The 22,258-nt window shown below is 52.7% G+C and overlaps 1 protein-coding gene across 2 annotated transcripts in view; it reads right to left on the bottom strand.

Moving 5' to 3' along the window:
* Nucleotides 1–22,258, bottom strand: part of LOC129833728 (casein kinase I-like) — a 75,471-nt gene that overhangs the window by 16,869 nt on the left and 36,344 nt on the right. For both annotated transcript variants that reach the window (XM_055898509.1, XM_055898508.1), the window contains exons 3-6: nucleotides 9,584–9,732; nucleotides 3,216–3,444; nucleotides 1,830–2,000; nucleotides 1,323–1,471 (exon numbers count right to left, since the gene is read on the bottom strand). In XM_055898509.1, the coding sequence (XP_055754484.1) occupies nucleotides 1,323–1,471; nucleotides 1,830–2,000; nucleotides 3,216–3,444; nucleotides 9,584–9,732 (698 nt within the window). The remainder of the gene's footprint in view (nucleotides 1–1,322; nucleotides 1,472–1,829; nucleotides 2,001–3,215; nucleotides 3,445–9,583; nucleotides 9,733–22,258) is intronic.

Raw genomic sequence — 22,258 nt, 5'->3', positions numbered from 1 at the left:
CACTATCACAACAACACCATGGAGACAACAGTCACACTGTCCCACCTCCCAACCCTTCACTATCACAACAACACCATGGAGACAACGGTCACACTGTCCCACCTCCCAACCCTTCACTATCACAACACCATGGAGACAACGGTCACACTGTCCCACCTCCCAACCCTTCACTATCACAACAACACCATGGGGACAACGGTCACACTGTCCCACCTCCCAACCCTTCACTATCACAACAACACCATGGAAACAACGACCACACTGTCCCACCTCCCAACCCTTCACTATCACAACACCATGGAGACAACGGTCACACTGTCCCACCTCCCAACCCTTCACTATCACAACAACACCATGGAGACAACGGTCACACTGTCCCACCTCCCAACCCTTCACTATCACAACAACACCATGGAGACAACGGTCACACTGTCCCACCTCCCAACCCTTCACTATCACAACACCATGGAGACAACAGTCACACTGACCCACCTCCCAACCCTTCACTATCACAACAACACCATGGAGACAACGGTCACACTGTCCCACCTCCCAACCCTTCACTATCACAACAACACCATGGAGACAACGGTCACACTGTCCCACCTCCCAACCCTTCACTATCACAACACCATGGAGACACCGGTCACACTGTCCCACCTCCCAACCCTTCACTATCACAACAACACCATGGAGACAACGGTCACACTGTCCCACCTCCCAACCCTTCACTATCACAACAACACCATGGAGACAACGGTCCCACTGTCCCACCTCCCAACCCTTCACTATCACAACAACACCATGGAGACAACGGTCACACTGTCCCACCTCCCAACCCTTCACTATCACAACACCACCATGGAAACAACGACCACACTGTCCCACCTCCCAACCCTTCACTATCACAACAACACCATGGGGACAACGGTCACACTGTCCCACCTCCCAACCCTTCACTATCACAACAACACCATGGAGACAACGGTCACACTGTCCCACCTCCCAACCCTTCACTATCACAACAACACCATGGGATCTTATTGACCAGGAACTTGCTCAATCAGCATTCAAAATGGCTGCCGTTGCCAGGGACACCACTGCTATTCGTGGTGGCCACCTTGGACATTCCATTGCTATGTCTCAATTACCTCTCCTTCCTCCTAAACTGTGCACTGGTTGACTTCACTGACTTGAAATACAGTGGAAACTCCCACTAGCCCATGTCTCCACCAATCCCGACACTTTTCAGATTTGTGGGAAGTAGTGAACGAGTGTACAAAGTATTGTGATGAATCCGATGTAGCAGAGATGTTACTCACAAACTTGAGCATGTTCCAGTCGAAGACGTAGTCGTAGGAGAAGCCCTGTCTGTGGAACAGGTTCCTGAACAGCTGTCTGAGGTACGAGTAGTCTGGCTTGTCATCGAACCGCAGAGAACGGCAGAAGTTCAGGTACGTGGCAAACTCCGCTGAGAGGAGAAAGGAGGGGACGGGTAAAAATACAGCTCTTTTTATAAATCCAGTTGTATAATATATATATGTGGAATAAAATGCCTGAATGTGAATCCTCTCGTCTCCAAGACAACAAGACATACACTACAAACAGATCGTCTGAATCTGATCAGCTTTCTTCCTGGTTAGGTCACATGCTCAGGATAAACTCCTAACCCTATCCATCACACTTTGGACCACAGAAGAGCTATCCACTTTCAAAGACTGGGAGTGGAAATTCTACATGTACAAGGATCTACTACGCAAAAACGATCTGTTTTGACTTCAGAAACCCCCATCAACTTCCAGCCACAGACAGGTCTTTCAACTACTCACATGGGTATCCCTTACAGAGGACCTCGATGGGGGTAGACATCTTCTTCTCACTGATGCGTTCGTACTTCTGTCTCTTAGTGGCAGCCTTCAGGCCCTGCCAGGGCAGACTGCCCAGGTTGAAGTACATCAGGACATAGCCAAGAGACTCCAGGTCATCACGACGAGACTGCTCTGTAGAGGAGAGAGAAGAGAGGGAGGGAGAGAGCGAGAGGATGTTTGTGTTGTGTACATGTTCCCAGGTGTGTGTAACTAGTGTATGTGTTGGTTTATATATATGGCCAAAAGTATGTGGACATGTCGAACATCTCATTCCAAAATCATGGGCCTTAATATGTAGTTGGTCCACCTTTGCTGCTATAACAGCCTCCACTCTTCTGGGAAGGTTTTCCACTAGATGTTGGAACATTGCTGCAGGGACTTGTTTCCACTCAGCCACAAGAGCATTAGTGAGGACGGGTGATTAGGCCTGACTCGCAGTCAGCGTTCCAATTCAGGTGTTCGATGGGGTTAAGGTCAGGGCTCTGTACAGGTCAGTCAAGTTCTTCCACACCGATCGACAAACCATTTCTGTATGGACCTGGCTTTGTGCAGGGGGACATAGTCATACTGAAACAGGAAAGGTCCTTCCCCAAACTGTTCACACAAAGCTGGAAGCACAGAATCGTCTAGAATGTAATTGTATGCTGTAGCGTTAAGATTTCCCTTCACTGGAACTAAGTGTTCTAGCCTGACCCATGAAAAACAGCCCCAGACCATTATTCCTCCTCCACCAAACCTTACAGTTGGCACTATGCATTGGGGTAGGTAGCGTTCTCCTGGCATCAGAAAAACCTAGATTCATCCGTCAGATTGCCAGATGGTGTAGCATGATTCATCACGCCAGAGAATGCTCCAGAGTACAACATCTTCAGCTGATGCTTGGCATGGCGCATGGTGATCTTAGGTTTGTGTGCGGCTGCTCGGCCATGGAAACTCATTTCACGAAGCTCCCGACGAACAGTTCTTGTGCTGACGTTGCTTCCAGGGGTAGTTTGGAACTCGGAAGTGTTCTGTTCTGTGAGCTTGTGTGGCCCACCTTCACGGTTGAGCCATTGTTGCTCCTAGACATTTCCACTTCACAATAACAGCACTTACAGTTAACCGGGGCAGCTCTAACAGGGCAGAAATTAAACGAACTGACTGTTGGATAGGTGGCATCCTATGACGGTGCCACGTTGAAAGTCACTGAGCTCTTCAGTAAGGCCAGTCTACTGCCTATGTTTGTCTATGGAGATTGCATGGCTATGTGCTCGATTTTATACAGCAAAGGGTGTCGCTGAAATAGCCGAATCCACTAATTTGAAGGGGTGTCCACATACTTCTGTATATATAGTGTATATATCCTACCGATTCCCAGGTGTGTGTTGATGGATGCGTAGCGGGCGGTGCCGGTCAGGTTCTTGTTCTCGCGGTAGGGGATGTGCTGGTGTGTGCGGGCGTCGCGGTACTTCTTGGCCAGGCCAAAGTCGATGATGTACACCAGGTTACCCTTCTTGCCCAGGCCCATCAGGAAGTTGTCTGGCTTCACGTCTCTGTGGATGAAGTTCTTAGAGTGGATGTACTCTATACGGCTGATCTGGAGAGGAGAGAGCTTGATCAATAACAGCTAGTCTGATCTGGAGAGGAGAGAGCTTGATCAATAACAGCTAGGCTGATCTGGAGAGGAGAGAGCTTGATCAGTAACAACTAGGCTGATCTGGAGAGGACAGGAGAGAGCTTGATCAATAACAGCTAGGCTGATCTGGAGAGGAGAGAGCTTGATCAATAACAGCTAGGCTGATCTGGAGAGAACAGGAGAGAGCTTGATCAATAACAGCTAGGCTGATCTGGACAGGAGAGAGCTTGATCAATAACAGCTAGTCTGATCTGGAGAGGACAGGAGAGAGCTTGATCAATAACAGCTCGTCTGATCTGGAGAGGACAGCAGAGAGCTTGATCAATAACAGCTAGTCTGATCTGGAGAGGACAGGAGAGAGCTCGATCAATAACAGCTAGGCTGATCTGGAGAGGACAGGAGAGAGCTTGATCAATAACAGCTAGGCTGATCTGGACAGGAGAGAGCTTGATCAATAACAGCTAGTCTGATCTGGAGAGGACAGGAGAGAGCTTGATCAATAACAGCTCGTCTGATCTGGAGAGGACAGCAGAGAGCTTGATCAATAACAGCTAGTCTGATCTGGAGAGGACAGGAGAGAGCTCGATCAATAACAGCTAGGCTGATCTGGAGAGGAGAGAGCTCGATCAATAACAGCTAGGCTGATCTGGAGAGGACAGCAGAGAGCTTGATCAATAACAGCTAGTCTGATCTGGAGAGGACAGGAGAGAGCTCGATCAATAACAGCTAGGCTGATCTGGAGAGGACAGGAGAGAGCTCGATCAATAACAGCTAGGCTGATCTGGAGAGGAGAGAGCTCGATCAATAACAGGTAGGCTGATCTGGAGAGGACAGCAGAGAGCTTGATCAATAACAGCTAGTCTGATCTGGAGAGGACAGGAGAGAGCTTGATCAATAATAGCTAGGCTGATCTGGAGAGGACAGGAGAGAGCTTGATCAATAACAGCTAGTCTGATCTGTAGAGGACACCAGAGAGCTTGATCAATAACAGCTAGTCTGATCTGGAGAGGACAGGAGAGAGCTTGATCAATAACAGCTAGGCTGATCTGGAGAGGACAGGAGAGAGCTTGATCAATAATAGCTAGGCTGATCTGGACAGGAGAGAGCTTGATCAATAACAGCTAGTCTGATCTGGAGAGGACAGGAGAGAGCTTGATCAATAATAGCTAGGCTGATCTGGACAGGAGAGAGCTTGATCAATAACAGCTAGGCTGATCTGGAGAGGACAGGAGAGCTTGATCAATAACAACTAGGCTGATCTGGAGAGGAGAGAGCTTGATCAATAACAGCTAAGCTGATCTGGAGAGGAGAGGGTTCGATCAATAACAGCTAGGCTGATCTGGAGAGGACAGCAGAGCTTGATCAATAACAGCTAAGCTGATCTGGAGAGGAGAGAGCTTGATCAATAACAGCTAGGCTGATCTGGAGAGGAGAGAGTTCGATCAATAACAGCTAGTCTGCTCTGGAGAGGAGAGAGTTTGATCAATAACAGCTAGGCTGATCTGGCCAGGTTGATCAATAGCTAGGCAGATCTGGAGAGGAGAGAGCTTGCTCAATAGCTTGGCTGATCTGGACAGCTTGATCAATAGCTAGGCTGATCTGGACAGCTTGATCAATAGCTAGGCTGATCTGGAGAGGAGCGTGCTCAATAGCTAGGCTGATCTGGAGAGGAGAGAGCTTGATCAATAACAGCTAAGCTGATCTGGAGAGGAGAGAGTTCGATCAATAACAGCTAGTCTGCTCTGGAGAGGAGAGAGCTCGATCAATAACAGCTAGTCTGCTCTGGAGAGGAGAGAGCTCGATCAATAACAGCTAGGCTGATCTGGCCAGGTTGATCAATAGCTAGGCAGATATGGAGAGGAGAGAGCTTGCTCAATAGCTTGGCTGATCTGGACAGCTTGATCAATAGCTAGGCTGATCTGGACAGCTTGATCAATAGCTAGGCTGATCTGGAGAGGAGCGTGCTCAATAGCTAGGCTGACCTTGACAGGAGAGCTGGCATTAGCATAAGCAATAATGCGCATAGAAAGTGGATATACATGGATGGGTGTCACAATGTTAAAATGAAAACAACTGGAGGACACCTGGTAGTATAAACTGGAAAACACCTGATATTATAAAACACTGCAGCACTACCGTAACAAAAAATGAAGTAGAAGCAATTGCTAATAGGGATGTGCATCTAGATCCAGGGCAGGGGTTTCTCTATACGCATCTAGATCCAGGGCAGGGGTTTCTCTATACGCATCTAGATCCAGGGCAGGGGTTTCTCTATACGCATCTAGATCCAGGGCAGGGGTTTCTCTATACGCATCTAGATCCAGGGCAGGGGTTTCTCTACACGCATCTAGATCCAGGGCAGGGGTTTCTCTACACGCATCTAGATCCAGGGCAGGGGTTTCTCTACACGCATCTAGATCCAGGGCAGGGGTTTCTCTATACGCATCTAGATCCAGGGCAGGGGTTTCTCTATACGCATCTAGATCCAGGGCAGGGGTTCCTCTATACGCATCTAGATCCAGGGCAGGGGTTTCTCTATACGCATCTAGATCCTGGGCAGGGGTTTCTCTATACGCATCTAGGTCCAGGGCAGGGGTTTCTCAGCATTAGAAACCCCGGGGCGGGTAGAAATGACAACGGACCTATATATTTACATGACATTTGTATGTAGATTGTTCAGGTTCACCATCGGCAATAGTTGTGGTAGTTTTGCTTCAGACAACGGGATATTGCTGTCCTATAACATATCTTTTGCTACCTCACTGCATGGTTGAACAAGGAGAAGAGAAGCTCTGAGTCAAAACTCTCAAACGGTCTAAACCATTCCATTATGAGACGGGGGTGAAATTCAAAGTTGTGCGATATAGATCTCCCCCTCTAATTGATAGTGTGGTGGTAGATGCCCAGTCTCACTTATTGGAAGCATCCTACATACACCATAAGACATACAGGCGTGTAGTTTGACTAAGCTACAGATATTACCTGGGGTTGTTCAGCATGCTAAATGACCTGTAGATCAGTGACTGTCAACACGGTTCCACGCAGTTACACACTGAACAACAGGACGCGTCAGTTGTCACAGAAGATGAGAGGTATTTTTCAGGAGGTAGAAAGAACGTAATAATATGAGCCATAAATGTGACTGAAACATCGATTCGGGAACGCTTTGAATCGCTTCTCTGATCGATGCATGCTTAAACATTTGAATCGATGGGTATCGGTGAATCGTTACATCCCTAATTGCTAACTAACTGTCAACAATGTTAGCTGGCTAACTGTGACACCACTGTACTATCAGTGTAGATTGGCCACGGACAGTCAACAGAATAAATAGCTTTATGATCCAGACTAGACCCATCTGACTGCTTCAACAGTGGGATCTATGTGTTGTGTGTATGTACTGACACGTGGAACTAAAACACACACACACTACATGTTTTAAATGGATGTAAATTGTAAAGTCATTTGTCTGTAATGTCTTTTTGGTTATGTGTCTGACTCCAGTACAGACCAGCTGTCTCCATTGGCGTCGGCTAACGAGACCCTAATAAATCAAAAACAAGATGGGGGAAAAACTAACAAGGAGGAAGACCCTCATTCGGCAATGCAAACCTGACACACACCTGACACACACTGCAAATAGAATCGTGAAGCCAACAAGGAGGTGTTTCTACATCAGCCTGAGGGGCTGCATGGTCACAGTGGGACAAGGGGCTGCATGGTCACCGTGGGACAAGGGGCTGCATGGTCACCGTGGGACAAGGGGCTGCATGGTCACCGTGGGACAAGGGGCTGCATGGTCACCGTGGGACAAGGGGCTGCATGGTCACCGTGGGACAAGGGGCTGCATGGTCACCGTGGGACAAGGGGCTGCATGGTCACCGTGGGACAAGGGGCTGCATGGTCACCGTGGGACAAGGGGCCGCATGGTCACCGTGGGACAAGGGGCCGCATGGTCACCGTGGGACAAGGGGCCGCATGGTCACCGTGGGACAAGGGGCCGCATGGTCACCGTGGGACAAGGGGCCGCATGGTCACCGTGGGACAAGGGGCCGCATGGTCACCGTGGGACAAGGGGCCGCATGGTCACCGTGGGACAAGGGGCCGCATGGTCACCGTGGGACAAGGGGCCGCATGGTCACCGTGGGACAAGGGGCCGCATGGTCACCGTGGGACAAGGGGCCGCATGGTCACCGTGGGACAAGGGGCCGCATGGTCACCGTGGGACAAGGGGCCGCATGGTCACCGTGGGACAAGGGGCCGCATGGTCACCGTGGGACAAGGGGCCGCATGGTCACCGTGGGACAAGGGGCCGCATGGTCACCGTGGGACAAGGGGCCGCATGGTCACCGTGGGACAAGGGGCCGCATGGTCACCGTGGGACAAGGGGCCGCATGGTCACCGTGGGACAAGGGGCCGCATGGTCACCGTGGGACAAGGGGCCGCATGGTCACCGTGGGACAAGGGGCCGCATGGTCACCGTGGGACAAGGGGCCGCATGGTCACCGTGGGACAAGGGGCCGCATGGTCACCGTGGGACAAGGGGCCGCATGGTCACCGTGGGACAAGGGGCCGCATGGTCACCGTGGGACAAGGGGCCGCATGGTCACCGTGGGACAAGGGGCCGCATGGTCACCGTGGGACAAGGGGCCGCATGGTCACCGTGGGACAAGGGGCCGCATGGTCACCGTGGGACAAGGGGCCGCATGGTCACCGTGGGACAAGGGGCCGCATGGTCACCGTGGGACAAGGGGCCGCATGGTCACCGTGGGACAAGGGGCCGCATGGTCACCGTGGGACAAGGGGCCGCATGGTCACCGTGGGACAAGGGGCCGCATGGTCACCGTGGGACAAGGGGCCGCATGGTCACCGTGGGACAAGGGGCCGCATGGTCACCGTGGGAAAAGGGGCCGCATGGTCACCGTGGGACAAGGGGCCGCATGGTCACCGTGGGACAAGGGGCCGCATGGTCACCGTGGGACAAGGGGCCGCATGGTCACCGTGGGACAAGGGGCCGCATGGTCACCGTGGGACAAGGGGCCGCATGGTCACCGTGGGACAAGGGGCCGCATGGTCGCAGTGAGACAAGGGGCCGCATGGTCGCAGTGGGACAAGGGGCCGCATGGTCGCAGTGGGACAAGGGGCCGCATGGTCGCAGTGGGACAAGGGGCCGCATGGTCGCAGTGGGACAAGGGGCCGCATGGTCGCAGTGGGACAAGGGGCCGCATGGTCGCAGTGGGACAAGGGGCCGCATGGTCGCAGTGAGACAAGGGGCCGCATGGTCGCAGTGGGACAAGGGGCCGCATGGTCACAGGGGACAAGGCTTCCTAACATTCACAATGGAGGCAGAGTTAAGAGACGGTCAGGACGGGGGTGGTGGCCAGTGTCATTCAGGACGGGGGTGGCGGCCAGTGTCATTCAGGACGGGGGTGGTGGCCAGTGTCATTCAGGACGGGGGTGGTGGCCAGTGTCATTCAGGATGGGGGTGGTGGCCAGTGTCATTCAGAATGGGGGTGGTGGCCAGTGTCATTCAGGATGGGGGTGGTGGCCAGTGTCATTCAGGATGGGGGTGGTGGCCAGTGTCATTCAGGACGGGGGTGGTGGCCAGTGTCATTCAGTACGGGGGTGGTGGCCAGTGTCATTCAGGACGGGGGTGGTGGCCAGGGTCATTCAGGACGGGGGTGGTGGCCAGTGTCATTCAGGACGGGGGTGGTGGCCAGTGTCATTCAGGACGGGGGGGGGGGGGGGGGTGGTGGCCAGTGTCATTCAGAATGGGGGTGGTGGCCAGTGTCATTCAGAATGGGGGTGGTGGCCAGTGTCATTCAGAATGGGGGTGGTGGCCAGTGTCATTCAGAATGGGGGTAGTGGCCAGTGTCATTCAGAATGGGGGTGGTGGCCAGTGTCATTCAGAATGGGGGTGGTGGCCAGTGTCATTCAGAATGGGGGTGGTGGCCAGTGTCATTCAGAATGGGGGTGGTGGCCAGTGTCATTCAGAATGGGGGTAGCCCCCGTTATAGTGCCCCCCTGAAGGTGGTCCCGTACCCCCAGGTTGGCACGCGCCCTGCCTTGGTGCACACACACACACACACCAGTCTCTCACCATCTGGTCAGCCAGCAGCAGGACAGTCTTCAGGGAGAACTTGCGGGAGCAGAAGTTGAACAGGTCTTCCAGACTAGGTCCTAACAGCTCCATCACCATCACGTTGTAGTCGCCCTCCGCCCCACACCACTTTATCGTTGGGATACCCACTGTGGGGGAGACAGACAGGAGAGAGACAGAGAGAAACAGAGAGAGACAGAGAGAAACAGAGAGAAACAGAGAGAGACAGAGAGAGAGAGAAACAGAGAGAGACAGAGAGAGACAGAGAGAGACAGAGAGAGACAGAGAGAGACAGAGAGAGACAGAGAGAGACAGAGAGAGACAGAGAGAGACAGAGAGAGACAGAGAGAGACAGAGAGAGACAGAGAGAGACAGAGAGAGACAGAGAGAGACAGAGAGAGACAGAGAGACAGAGAGACAGAGAGAGATGTTAGCCATGTAAAGTAACCATGTGTTTAATCATATACCCATTGATACCCACTGTAGGTGGAAAGAGTTAAATTAACATTTAGGGGAGAAAAAAATATTATTCTTCCTGTATTATAATGTCTCTAGAAAGTTTGACATTACAGCAAATGACTTGTAACATATTGAGTAGCATTTAGCACCAAGAGGGAGGAGTTAGGAGCTAAAACCAGGAACTAGCCCCAAACTACATCCTATCACAGCACTGGTATTGGGGCCAGGATGATACCTCTATGGCAGTAGAACATAGCTACATCCTATCACAGCACTGGTATTGGGGCCAGGATGATACCTCTATGACAGTAGAACATAGCTACATCCTATCACAGCACTGGTATTGGGGCCAGGATGATACCTCTATGACAGTAGAAGATAGCTACATCCTATCACAGCACTGGTATTGGGAACGACAGGGGGAGGAGGCGGAGGGGAGGAGGACGACAGGGGGAGAAGGCGGAAGGGAGGAGGACGACAGGGGGAGAAGGCGGAAGGGAGGAGGACGACAGAGGGAGGAGGCGGAGGGGAGGAGGACGACAGGGGGAGGAGGCGGAGGGGAGGAGGACGTCAGGGGGAGGAGGCGGAGGACGACAGAGGGAGGAGGCGGAGGACGACAGAGGGAGGAGGCGGAGGACGACAGAGGGAGGAGGCGGAGGACGACAGAGGGAGGAGGCGGAGGACGACAGAGGGAGGAGGCGGAGGACGACAGAGGGAGGAGGCGGAGGACGACAGAGGGAGGAGGCGGAGGACGACAGAGGGAGGAGGCGGAGGACGACAGAGGGAGGAGGCGGAGGACGACAGAGGGAGGAGGCGGAGGGGAGGAGGACGACAGAGGGAGGAGGCGGAGGGGAGGAGGACGACAGAGGGAGGAGGCGGAGGGGAGGACTTTTGATTCAGTTCAGGCTGAGATTAGATGCAACAAAATAATAAATCTTTAGATTGGCCTGCCTGCCTAGAGACTGGCCTGCCTGCCTGCCTGCCTTTAGATTGGCCTGCCTGCCTGCCTGCCTTTAGATTGGCCTGCCTGCCTGCCTGCCTTTAGATTGGCCTGCCTGCCTGCCTGCCTTTAGATTGGCCTGCCTGCCTGCCTGCCTTTAGATTGGCCTGCCTGCCTGCCTGCCTGCCTTTAGATTGGCCTGCCTGCCTGCCTGCCTGCCTTTAGATTGGCCTGCCTGCCTGCCTGCCTGCCTTTAGATTGGCCTGCCTGCCTGCCTGCCTGCCTTTAGATTGGCCTGCCTGCCTGCCTGCCTGCCTTTAGATTGGCCTGCCTGCCTGCCTGCCTGCCTTTAGATTGGCCTGCCTGCCTGCCTTTAGATTGGCCTGCCTGCCTGCCTTTAGATTGGCCTGCCTGCCTGCCTTTAGATTGGCCTGCCTGCCTGCCTTTAGATTGGCCTGCCTGCCTGCCTTTAGATTGGCCTGCCTGCCTGCCTTTAGATTGGCCTGCCTGCCTGCCTTTAGATTGGCCTGCCTGCCTGCCTTTAGATTGGCCTGCCTGCCTGCCTTTAGATTGGCCGGCCTGCCTGCCTTTAGATTGGCCGGCCTGCCTGCCTTTAGATTGGCCGGCCTGCCTGCCTTTAGATTGGCCGGCCTGCCTGCCTTTAGATTGGCCGGCCTGCCTGCCTTTAGATTGGCCGGCCTGCCTGCCTTTAGATTGGCCGGCCTGCCTGCCTTTAGATTGGCCGGCCTGCCTGCCTTTAGATTGGCCGGCCTGCCTGCCTTTAGATTGGCCGGCCTGCCTGCCTTTAGATTGGCCGGCCTGCCTGCCTTTAGATTGGCCGGCCTGCCTGCCTTTAGATTGGCCGGCCTGCCTGCCTTTAGATTGGCCGGCCTGCCTGCCTTTAGCTTGGCCGGCCTGCCTGCCTTTAGCTTGGCCGGCCTGCCTGCCTTTAGCTTGGCCGGCCTGCCTGCCTTTAGCTTGGCCGGCCTGCCTGCCTTTAGCTTGGCCGGCCTGCCTGCCTTTAGCTTGGCCGGCCTGCCTGCCTTTAGCTTGGCCGGCCTGCCTGCCTTTAGCTTGGCCGGCCTGCCTGCCTTTAGCTTGGCCGGCCTGCCTGCCTTTAGCTTGGCCGGCCTGCCTGCCTTTAGCTTGGCCGGCCTGCCTGCCTTTAGCTTGGCCGGCCTGCCTGCCTTTAGCTTGGCCGGCCTGCCTGCCTTTAGCTTGGCCTGCCTGCCTGCCTTTAGCTTGGCCTGCCTGCCTGCCTTTAGCTTGGCCTGCCTGCCTGCCTTTAGCTTGGCCTGCCTGCCTGCCTTTAGCTTGGCCTGCCTGCCTGCCTTTAGCTTGGCCTGCCTGCCTGCCTTTAGCTTGGCCTGCCTGCCTGCCTTTAGCTTGGCCTGCCTGCCTGCCTTTAGCTTGGCCTGCCTGCCTGCCTTTAGCTTGGCCTGCCTGCCTGCCTTTAGCTTGGCCTGCCTGCCTGCCTTTAGCTTGGCCTGCCTGCCTGCCTTTAGCTTGGCCTGCCTGCCTGCCTTTAGCTTGGCCTGCCTGCCTGCCTTGAGCTTGGCCTGCCTGCCTGCCTTGAGCTTGGCCTGCCTGCCTGCCTTGAGCTTGGCCTGCCTGCCTGCCTTGAGCTTGGCCTGCCTGCCTTGAGCTTGGCCTGCCTGCCTTGAGCTTGGCCTGCCTGCCTTGAGCTTGGCCTGCCTGCCTTGAGCTTGGCCTGCCTGCCTTGAGCTTGGCCTGCCTGCCTGCCTGCCTGCCTTGAGCTTGGCCTGCCTGCCTTGAATTTGGCCTGCCTGCCTTGAATTTGGCCTGCCTGCCTTGAGCTTGGCCTGCCTGCCTTGAGCTTGGCCTGCCTGCCTTGAGCTTGGCCTGCCTGCCTTGAGCTTGGCCTGCCTGCCTTGAGCTTGGCCTGCCTGCCTTGAGCTTGGCCTGCCTGCCTGCCTGCCTGCCTTGAGCTTGGCCTGCCTGCCTGCCTTGAGCTTGGCCTGCCTGCCTGCCTGCCTGCCTGCCTGCCTTTAGATTGGCCTGCCTGCCTGCCTGCCTGCCTTTAGATTGGCCTGCCTGCCTGCCTGCCTGCCTTTAGATTGGCCTGCTTGGCCGGCCTGCCTGCCTTTAGCTTGGCCTGCCTGCCTTGAGCTTGGCCTGCCTGCCTTGAGCTTGGCCTGCCTGCCTTGAGCTTGGCCTGCCTGCCTTGAGCTTGGCCTGCCTGCCTTGAGCTTGGCCTGCCTGCCTTGAGCTTGGCCTGCCTGCCTTGAGCTTGGCCTGCCTGCCTTGAGCTTGGCCTGCCTGCCTTGAGCTTGGCCTGCCTGCCTGCCTTGAGCTTGGCCTGCCTGCCTGCCTGCCTGCCTTGAGCTTGGCCTGCCTGCCTTGAGCTTGGCCTGCCTGTCTTGAGCTTGGCCTGCCTGCCTTGAGCTTGGCCTGCCTGCCTGCCTGCCTTGAGCTTGGCCTGCCTGCCTGCCTGCCTTTAGATTGGCCTGCCTGCCTGCCTTTAGATTGGCCTGCCTGCCTGCCTGCCTGCCTTTAGATTGGCCTGCCTGCCTGCCTTTAGATTGGCCTGCCTGCCTGCCTGCCTGCCTTTAGATTGGCCTGCCTGCCTTTAGATTGGCCTGCCTGCCTGCCTGCCTGCCTTTAGATTGGCCTGCCTGCCTGCCTGCCTGCCTTTAGATTGGCCTGCCTGCCTGCCTGCCTTTAGATTGGCCTGCCTGCCTGCCTTTAGATTGGCCTGCCTGCCTTTAGATTGGCCTGCCTGCCTTTAGATTGGCCTGCCTGCCTTTAGATTGGCCTGCCTGCCTGCCTGCCTTTAGATTGGCCTGCCTGCCTGCCTGCCTTTAGATTGGCCTGCCTGCCTGCCTGCCTTTAGATTGGCCTGCCTGCCTGCCTGCCTTTAGATTGGCCTGCCTGCCTTTAGATTGGCCTGCCTGCCTTTAGATTGGCCTGCCTGCCTGCCTGCCTTTAGATTGGCCTGCCTGCCTGCCTGCCTGCCTTTAGATTGGCCTGCCTGCCTGCCTGCCTGCCTTTAGATTGGCCTGCCTGCCTGCCTGCCTGCCTTTAGATTGGCCTGCCTGCCTGCCTGCCTTTAGATTGGCCTGCCTGCCTGCCTGCCTTTAGATTGGCCTGCCTGCCTGCCTTTAGATTGGCCTGCCTGCCTTTAGATTGGCCTTCCTGCCTTTAGATTGGCCTGCCTGCCTGCCTGCCTTTAGATTGGCCTGCCTGCCTGCCTTTAGATTGGCCTGCCTGCCTGCCTGCCTTTAGATTGGCCTGCCTGCCTGCCTGCCTTTAGATTGGCCTGCCTGCCTGCCTGCCTTTAGATTGGCCTGCCTGCCTGCCTGCCTTTAGATTGGCCTGCATGCCTGCCTTTAGATTGGCCTGCCTGCATGCCTGCCTTTAGATTGGTCTGCCTGCCTGCCTGCCTTTAGACTGGCCTGCCTGCCTGCCTTTAGACTGGCCTGCCTGCCTGCCTTTAGACTGGCCTGCCTGCCTGCCTTTAGACTGGCCTGCCTGCCTGCCTTTAGACTGGCCTGCCTGCCTGCCTTTAGACTGGCCTGCCTGCCTGCCTTTAGACTGGCCTGCCTGCCTGCCTTTAGACTGGCCTGCCTGCCCTAATACAGGAGGGAGAAAAGAGTAGTAGACTGGTGATCAGCATTTTACACTTTACCCAGCTCAGCTACAGACAGACACTAGTTCACAGAGACAGACATAGGCAGGCGCACACACACACACACACACACACACACACACACACACACACACACACACACACACACACACACACACACACACAGAGTCTGGTGTGTTTGTCTCTTAGTCTTAAAGCCAAAGTGTAGCGAGACGTGCTTTTAGCATCTGTCATAGTGAGTACATGTCTTCCAGAGTGTGTTCTGAAACCTGGAGGAGACATATATGGGCTAGCCAGGCGGAGTGTGTGTGTGTTAGCCAGGCTAACATCAGCACATAGACCATCTCCAATGAGCGGTACACCACACCAGGAAGCTGTTTTTAGCAGCAGCCTGTAAATAGGCTACAGTTGAAAACACTAGATAAGGGGTTCTCCACCATGTTGGGGCCAGGAACCCCCTCATAACTCCAGTGAGACAGAAATAGCATACAGGGGAGTTTATGACTTCGGCAGGGCCGGACGAACCAAGCATCGGGCCCTGAGAAGGAACATTTGAAATAAAGACCCACCTCTTTGCATCGGAGAGAAAATTTGGCCGTTTTCAAGCTAATTTCCTGCTAAGTCTGGGTTTTTGGTAAAAAGCTGAGGTACGGGCCTGGAGAAATATAACCACTCAAATTAGACAGAGCTATGGATGCATGGACTGACCATCCATGATATCAACACTATAGTTTTAACCGTGTTTTGAGGCTACACGGTGTTTGTTTCCATTTACTTTGTTTACAAACATTGGAGTAAAACCAGGTTATATTTGGGGTTCTGATGGGGTACCACAGTTGAAACTAGGCTCATGAAGCATTTATAAGTTATATTCTTCAAGAATCAATGGGTACATCAGGGTTTGCCATACCAAAAAATTGATGTAGCAACTAAGGATTCTAGCTTTAAATTACAGTTCTTTTACGTAATATATATATAAATAATAGTGCAATAAAATAAGTATTGAGTTGGAAAAATGTATATTTAATCTGCTGTTCATAGAAATAAGCATGATTTTTAACATGAATATTTTGAGATCCGCGGACCACCAAGGGATTTAATATTCCATTTGTAGATGTATTTAACTGGGCAAGTCAGTTAAGAACAAATTCTTATTTACCACGACGGCCTACCCCGGCCAAACCCTCCCCTAGCCCGGACGACGCTGAGACAAATTGTGCGACGCCCTGTGTGACCCCAGATCACGGCCGGTTGTGATACAGCCCGGAATCGAACCAGGGTCTGTAGTGACACCTCTAGCACTGAGATGCAGTGCCTTAGACCGATGCGCCACTCGGGAGCCCCCATACTGATACAGCAACATATATTTAGAAGGAGCTCAACCTCAGACTACATAGACCAGACTACTGGATATATTAAGCAGCAGAATGTACAGTGTCCATCTAAGGACCTGTAGGGTCACTCAGCACTAAATAGCCTGTCTGTGTCCCATATGGCACCCTAGTCCCTATATAGTGCACTCATTTTGAACAGACCACTATGGGCCCTTGTCAAAAGTAGTGCACTATAAAGGGAATAGGGTGCCATAGAGCTCTGGTCAAAAGTAGTGCACTATAAAGGGAAATAGGGGGCCATATGGGACGGACTCGAGTCTAAAATAGCTTTCTCCCATCTGGTTCTGTTCCAGGACCTGGGATGTATTCATTAGGGTAAAACGTACCAAAACATATTGCAACAACAAATGTTGTGTTTCTTATTGGACACATTCAGGCAGTCCCTCCCTGTTTCAGTCTGTTTCCTACCGTGGAGCAATATAAATATATATGTCATACTGATTATCCAATATTGGTAGAGTAACATGGTGTGTTTTGACCCAGTGGTAAGTAGGATAATGAGGACTATGGTGTGTATTGACCCAGTGGTCAGTAGGATAATGGGGACTATGGTGTGTATTGATCCAGTGGTCAGTAGGGTAATGGGGACTATGGTGTGTATTGACCCAGTGGTCAGTAGGATAATGAGGACTATGGTGTGTATTGATCCAGTGGTCAGTAGGATAATGAGGACTATGGTGTGTATTGACCTAGTGGTCAGTAGGATAAAGAGGACTATGGTGTGTATTGACCCAGTGGTCAGTAGGATAATGAGGACTATGGTGTGTATTGACCCTGTGGTCAGTAGGATAATGGGGACTATGGTGTGTATTGATCCAGTGGTCAGTAGGGTAATGGGGACTATGGTGTGTATTGACCCCGCGGTCAGTAGGATAATGAGGACTATGGTGTGTATTGACCCCGCGGTCAGTAGGATAATGAGGACTATGGTGTATATTTACCCAGTGGTCAGTAGGATAATGAAGACTATGGTGTGTATTGATCAAGCGGTCAGTAGGATAATGGGGACTACGGTGTGTATTGACCCAGTGGTCAGTAGGATAATGAGGACTATGGTGTGTATTGACCCAGTGGTCAGTAGGGTAATGAGGACTATGGTGTGTATTGATCCAGTGGTCAGTAGGATAATGAGGACTATGGTGTGTATTGCCCCAGTGGTCAGTAGGGTAATGAGGACTACGGTGTGTATTGATCCAGTGGTCAGTAGGATAATGGGGACTATGGTGTATATTGATCCAGTGGTCAGTAGGGTAATGAGGACTATGGTGTGTATTGATCCAGTGGTCAGTAGGATAATGAGGACTATGGTGTGTATTGACCCAGTGGTCAGTAGGGTAATGAGGACTATGGTGTGTATTGACCCAGTGGTCAGTAGGATAATGAGGACTATGGTGTGTATTGACCCAGTGGTCAGTAGGGTAATGAGGACTACGGTGTGTATTGATCCAGTGGTCAGTAGGATAATGGGGACTATGGTGTATATTGATCCAGTGGTCAGTAGGGTAATGAGGACTATGGTGTGTATTGATCCAGTGGTCAGTAGGATAATGAGGACTATGGTGTGTATTGACCCAGTGGTCAGAAGGGTAATGGGGACTATGGTGTGTATTGACCCAGTGGTCAGTAGGATAATGAGGACTATGGTGTGTATTGATCCAGTGGTCAGTAGGGTAATGAGGACTATGGTGTGTATTGACCCAGTGGTCAGTAGGATAATGAGGACTATGGTGTGTATTGACCCAGTGGTCAGTAGGATACTGAGGACTATGGTGTGTATTGACCTAGTGGTCAGTAGGGTAATGAGGACTATGGTGTGTATTGACCCAGTGGTCAGTAGGGTAATGAGGACTGGTGTGTTTTGACCCAGTGGTCAGTAGGGTAATGAGGACTATGGTGTGTATTGACCCAGTGGTCAGTAGGATAATGAGGACTATGGTGTGTATTGACCCAGTGGTCAGTAGGATACTGAGGACTATGGTGTGTATTGACCTAGTGGTCAGTAGGATAATGAGGACTATGGTGTGTATTGATCCAGTGGTCAGTAGGGTAATGAGGACTATGGTGTGTATTGATCCAGTGGTCAGTAGGGTAATGAGGACTGGTGTGTATTGATCCAGTGGTCAGTAGGATAATGAGGACTATGGTGTGTATTGATCCAGTGGTCAGTAGGGTAATGAGGACTGGTGTGTATTGACCCAGTGGTCAGTAGGGTAATGAGGACTGGTGTGTTTTGACCCAGTGGTCAGTAGGATAATGAGGACTATGGTGTGTATTGACCCAGTGGTCAGTAGGATACTGAGGACTATGGTGTGTATTGACCTAGTGGTCAGTAGGATAATGAGGACTACGGTGTGTATTGACCCAGTGGTCAGTAGGATAATGAGGACTATGGGGATAATAATGATGGTCGTGCAGCATTGCGTCATCTCTCTTTGATCATATAATACAACATGGTTGTGCTTTGTTCTTGCTGCTACACCGGAGGCTCATTTTACAACGCACACACACTGTATGAATATTCATGAGCTGGAGGATGGATGGTGCACCAGAGAAGAGGAATGCAGTGAGCGACTCCGCCCCTCCCCCACACCTCCCTCCTTCCCCTTCCGTCTATTCCACCCTCTCCTCCCCAGGCACACACACCATCTGGCCAAAGAGAGGGAGGGAGAGTGAGGGAAAGTGAGATAGAGGGAGAAAGCAGATAAAAGGAGGGAGATGAGATGGAACTAGAGGAAAGGGGTAAAAAAAAGAGAACGGCAAATGAGAAAAGAGAGAAGACAGAGAGAGGATAGAGGAGAGAAGACAGAGAGAGGATAGAGGAGAGAAGACAGAGAGAGGATAGAGGAGAGAAGACAGAGAGAGGATAGAGGAGAGAAGACAGAGAGAGGATAGAGGAGAGAAGACAGAGAGAGGATAGAGGAGAGAAGACAGAGAGAGGATAGAGGAGAGAAGACAGAGAGAGGATAGAGGAGAGAAGACAGAGAGAGGATAGAGGAGAGAAGACAGAGAGAGGATAGAGGAGAGAAGACAGAGAGAGGATAGAGGAGAGAAGACAGAGAGAGGATAGAGGAGAGAAGACAGAGAGAGGATAGAGGAGAGAAGACAGAGAGAGGATAGAGGAGAGAAGACAGAGAGAGGATAGAGGAGAGAAGACAGAGAGAGGATAGAGGAGAGAAGACAGAGAGAGGATAGAGGAGAGAAGACAGAGAGAGGATAGAGGAGAGAAGACAGAGAGAGGATAGAGGAGAGAAGACAGAGAGAGGATAGAGGAGAGAAGACAGAGAGAGGATAGAGGAGAGAAGACAGAGAAAGGATAGAGGAGAGATGACAAAGAACGGATAGAACCAATGATGGAGAGATAGAGAGGTGAGGGGATTGGTGGAGGAGAGGGGAGCAGTGAAAGAGAATGAAATAGGGGATGAACGAATGAGACCCACAGGGCTCCAGGAACCCAGGTTCTCTCTCCATCCTGTCCCAATGTCAGAGCACCCTGCTGGGGCAACACTCCAGGGGAGAGGGGCTGGAGGGCTGTGGCGGGGATAAGCCTGTTACTGGGAGTGCAGGCTGTTACACACACAAAAGCTTGCACTTAAATACGTACGCGGACACCGCATGGGGAAACACACCTTTAAACAACACACACCCTGGAGGGGAGACACACCTTTAAACAACACACACCCTGGAGGGGGGAACACACCTTTAAACAACACACACCCTGGAGGGGGGGGGGAACACACCTTTAAACAACACACACCCTGGAGGGGGGAACACACCTTTAAACAACACACACCCTGGAGGGGGAAACACACATTTAAACAACACACACCCTGGAGGGGGGAAACACACCTTTAAACAACACACACCCTGGAGGGGGGAAACACACCTTTAAACAACACACACCCTGGAGGGGGGAAACACACCTTTAAACAACACACACCCTGGAGGGGGGAAACACACCTTTAAACAACACACACCCTGGAGGGGGGAAACACACCTTTAAACAACACACACCCTGGAGGGGGGAAACACACCTTGGAGGGGGGAAACACACCTTTAAACAACACACACCCCGGAGGGGGGGAACACACATTTAAACAACACACACCCCGGAGGGGAAACACACCTTTAAACAACACACACCCTGGAGGGGGGAAACACACCTTTAAACAACACACACCCCGGAGGGGGGAAACACACCTTTAAACAACACACACCCCGGAGGGGGGAAACACACCTTTAAACAACACACCCCGGAGGGGGTAAACACACCTTTAAACAACACACACCCTGGAGGGGGGTAAACACACCTTTAAACAACACACACCCTGGAGGGGGGAAACACACCTTTAAACAACACACACCCTGGAGGGGGGAAACACACCTTTAAACAACACACACCCTGGAGGGGGGAAACACACCTTTAAACAACACACACCCTGGAGGGGGGAAACACACCTTTAAACAACACACACCCTGGAGGGGGGAAACACACCTTTAAACAACACACACCCTGGAGGGGGGAAACACACCTTGGAGGGGGGAAACACACCTTGGAGGGGGGAAACACACCTTTAAACAACACACACCCTGGAGGGGGGAAACACACCTTTAAACAACACACACCCTGGAGGGGGGAAACACACCTTTAAACAACACACACCCTGGAGGGGGGAAACACGCCTTGGAGGGGGGAAACACACCTTGGAGGGGGGAAACACACCTTGGAGGGGGGAAACACACCTTGGAGGGGGGAAACACACCTTGGAGGGGGGAAACACACCTTGGAGGGGGGAAACACACCTTTAAACAACACACACCCTGGAGGGGGGAAACACACCTTTAAACAACACACACCCTGGAGGGGGGAAACACACCTTTAAACAACACACACCCTGGAGGGGGGAACACACCTTTAAACAACACACACCCTGGAGGGGGAAACACACCTTTAAACAACACACACCCCGGAGGGGGTAAACACACCTTTAAACAACACACACCCTGGAGGGGGGGAAACACACCTTTAAACAACACACACCCTGGAGGGGGGGAACACACCTTTAAACAACACACACCCCGGAGGGGGTAAACACACCTTTAAACAACACACACCCTGGAGGGGGGAAACACACCTTTAAAACAACACACACCCTGGAGGGGGGAAACACACCTTTAAACAACACACACCCTGGAGGGGGGAAACACACCTTTAAACAACACACACCCTGGAGGGGGGAAACACACCTTTAAACAACACACACCCTGGAGGGGGGGAACACACCTTTAAACAACACACACCCTGGAGGGGGGAAACACACCTTTAAACAACACACACCCTGGAGGGGGGAAACACACCTTTAAACAACACACACCCTGGAGGGGGGAAACACACCTTTAAACAACACACACCCTGGAGGAGGGAAACACACCTTTAAACAACACACACCCTGGAGGGGGGAACACACCCTGGAGGGGGGAAACACACCTTTAAACAACACACACCCTGGAGGGGGGAAACACACCTTTAAACAACACACACCCTGGAGGGGGGAACACACCCTGGAGGGGGGAAACACACCTTTAAACAACACACACCCTGGAGGGGGGAAACACACCTTTAAACAACACACTGGTCAGTGGGACTCGGACACACATGCACAGAGGATCCAGACTGACCGAACGGCCAGGGTAAAGGTCACAGAGGATCCGGACTGACCGAATGGCCAGGTTAAAGGTCACAGAGGATCCGGACTGACTTGCCAGGGTAAAGGTCACAGAGGATCCGGACTGACATAGTGGTGAGGCTGAATGTAAATGTAGACATGGTTAACCCCAGGGTAACCTGGCTCTGTCCTGTTACTCAGCTAATAACCTCAGGACAGGGTTAACCCCAGGCTAACCTGGCTCTGTCCTGTTACTCAGCTAATAACCTCAGGACAGGGTTAACCCCAGGCTAACCTGGCTCTGTCCTGTTACTCAGCTAATAACCTCAGGACAGGGTTAACCCCAGGCTAACCTGGCTCTGTCCTGTTACTCCGATAATAACCTCAGGACAGGGTTAACCCCAGGCTAACCTGGCTCTGTCCTGTTACTCCGCTAATAACCTCAGGACAGGGTTAACCCCAGGCTAACCTGGCTCTGTCCTGTTACTCAGCTAATAACCTCAGGACAGGGTTAACCCCAGGCTAACCTGGCTCTGTCCTGTTACTCAGCTAATAACCTCAGGACAGGGTTAACCCCAGGCTAACCTGGCTCTGTCCTGTTACTCCGCT

Source organism: Salvelinus fontinalis, chromosome 34 (genome assembly GCF_029448725.1).
Source record: "Salvelinus fontinalis isolate EN_2023a chromosome 34, ASM2944872v1, whole genome shotgun sequence".
NCBI lineage: Eukaryota > Metazoa > Chordata > Actinopteri > Salmoniformes > Salmonidae > Salvelinus > Salvelinus fontinalis.
Note: the sequence above shows the minus strand (reverse complement) of the source record. Positions and strands in the feature narration are given on the sequence as shown.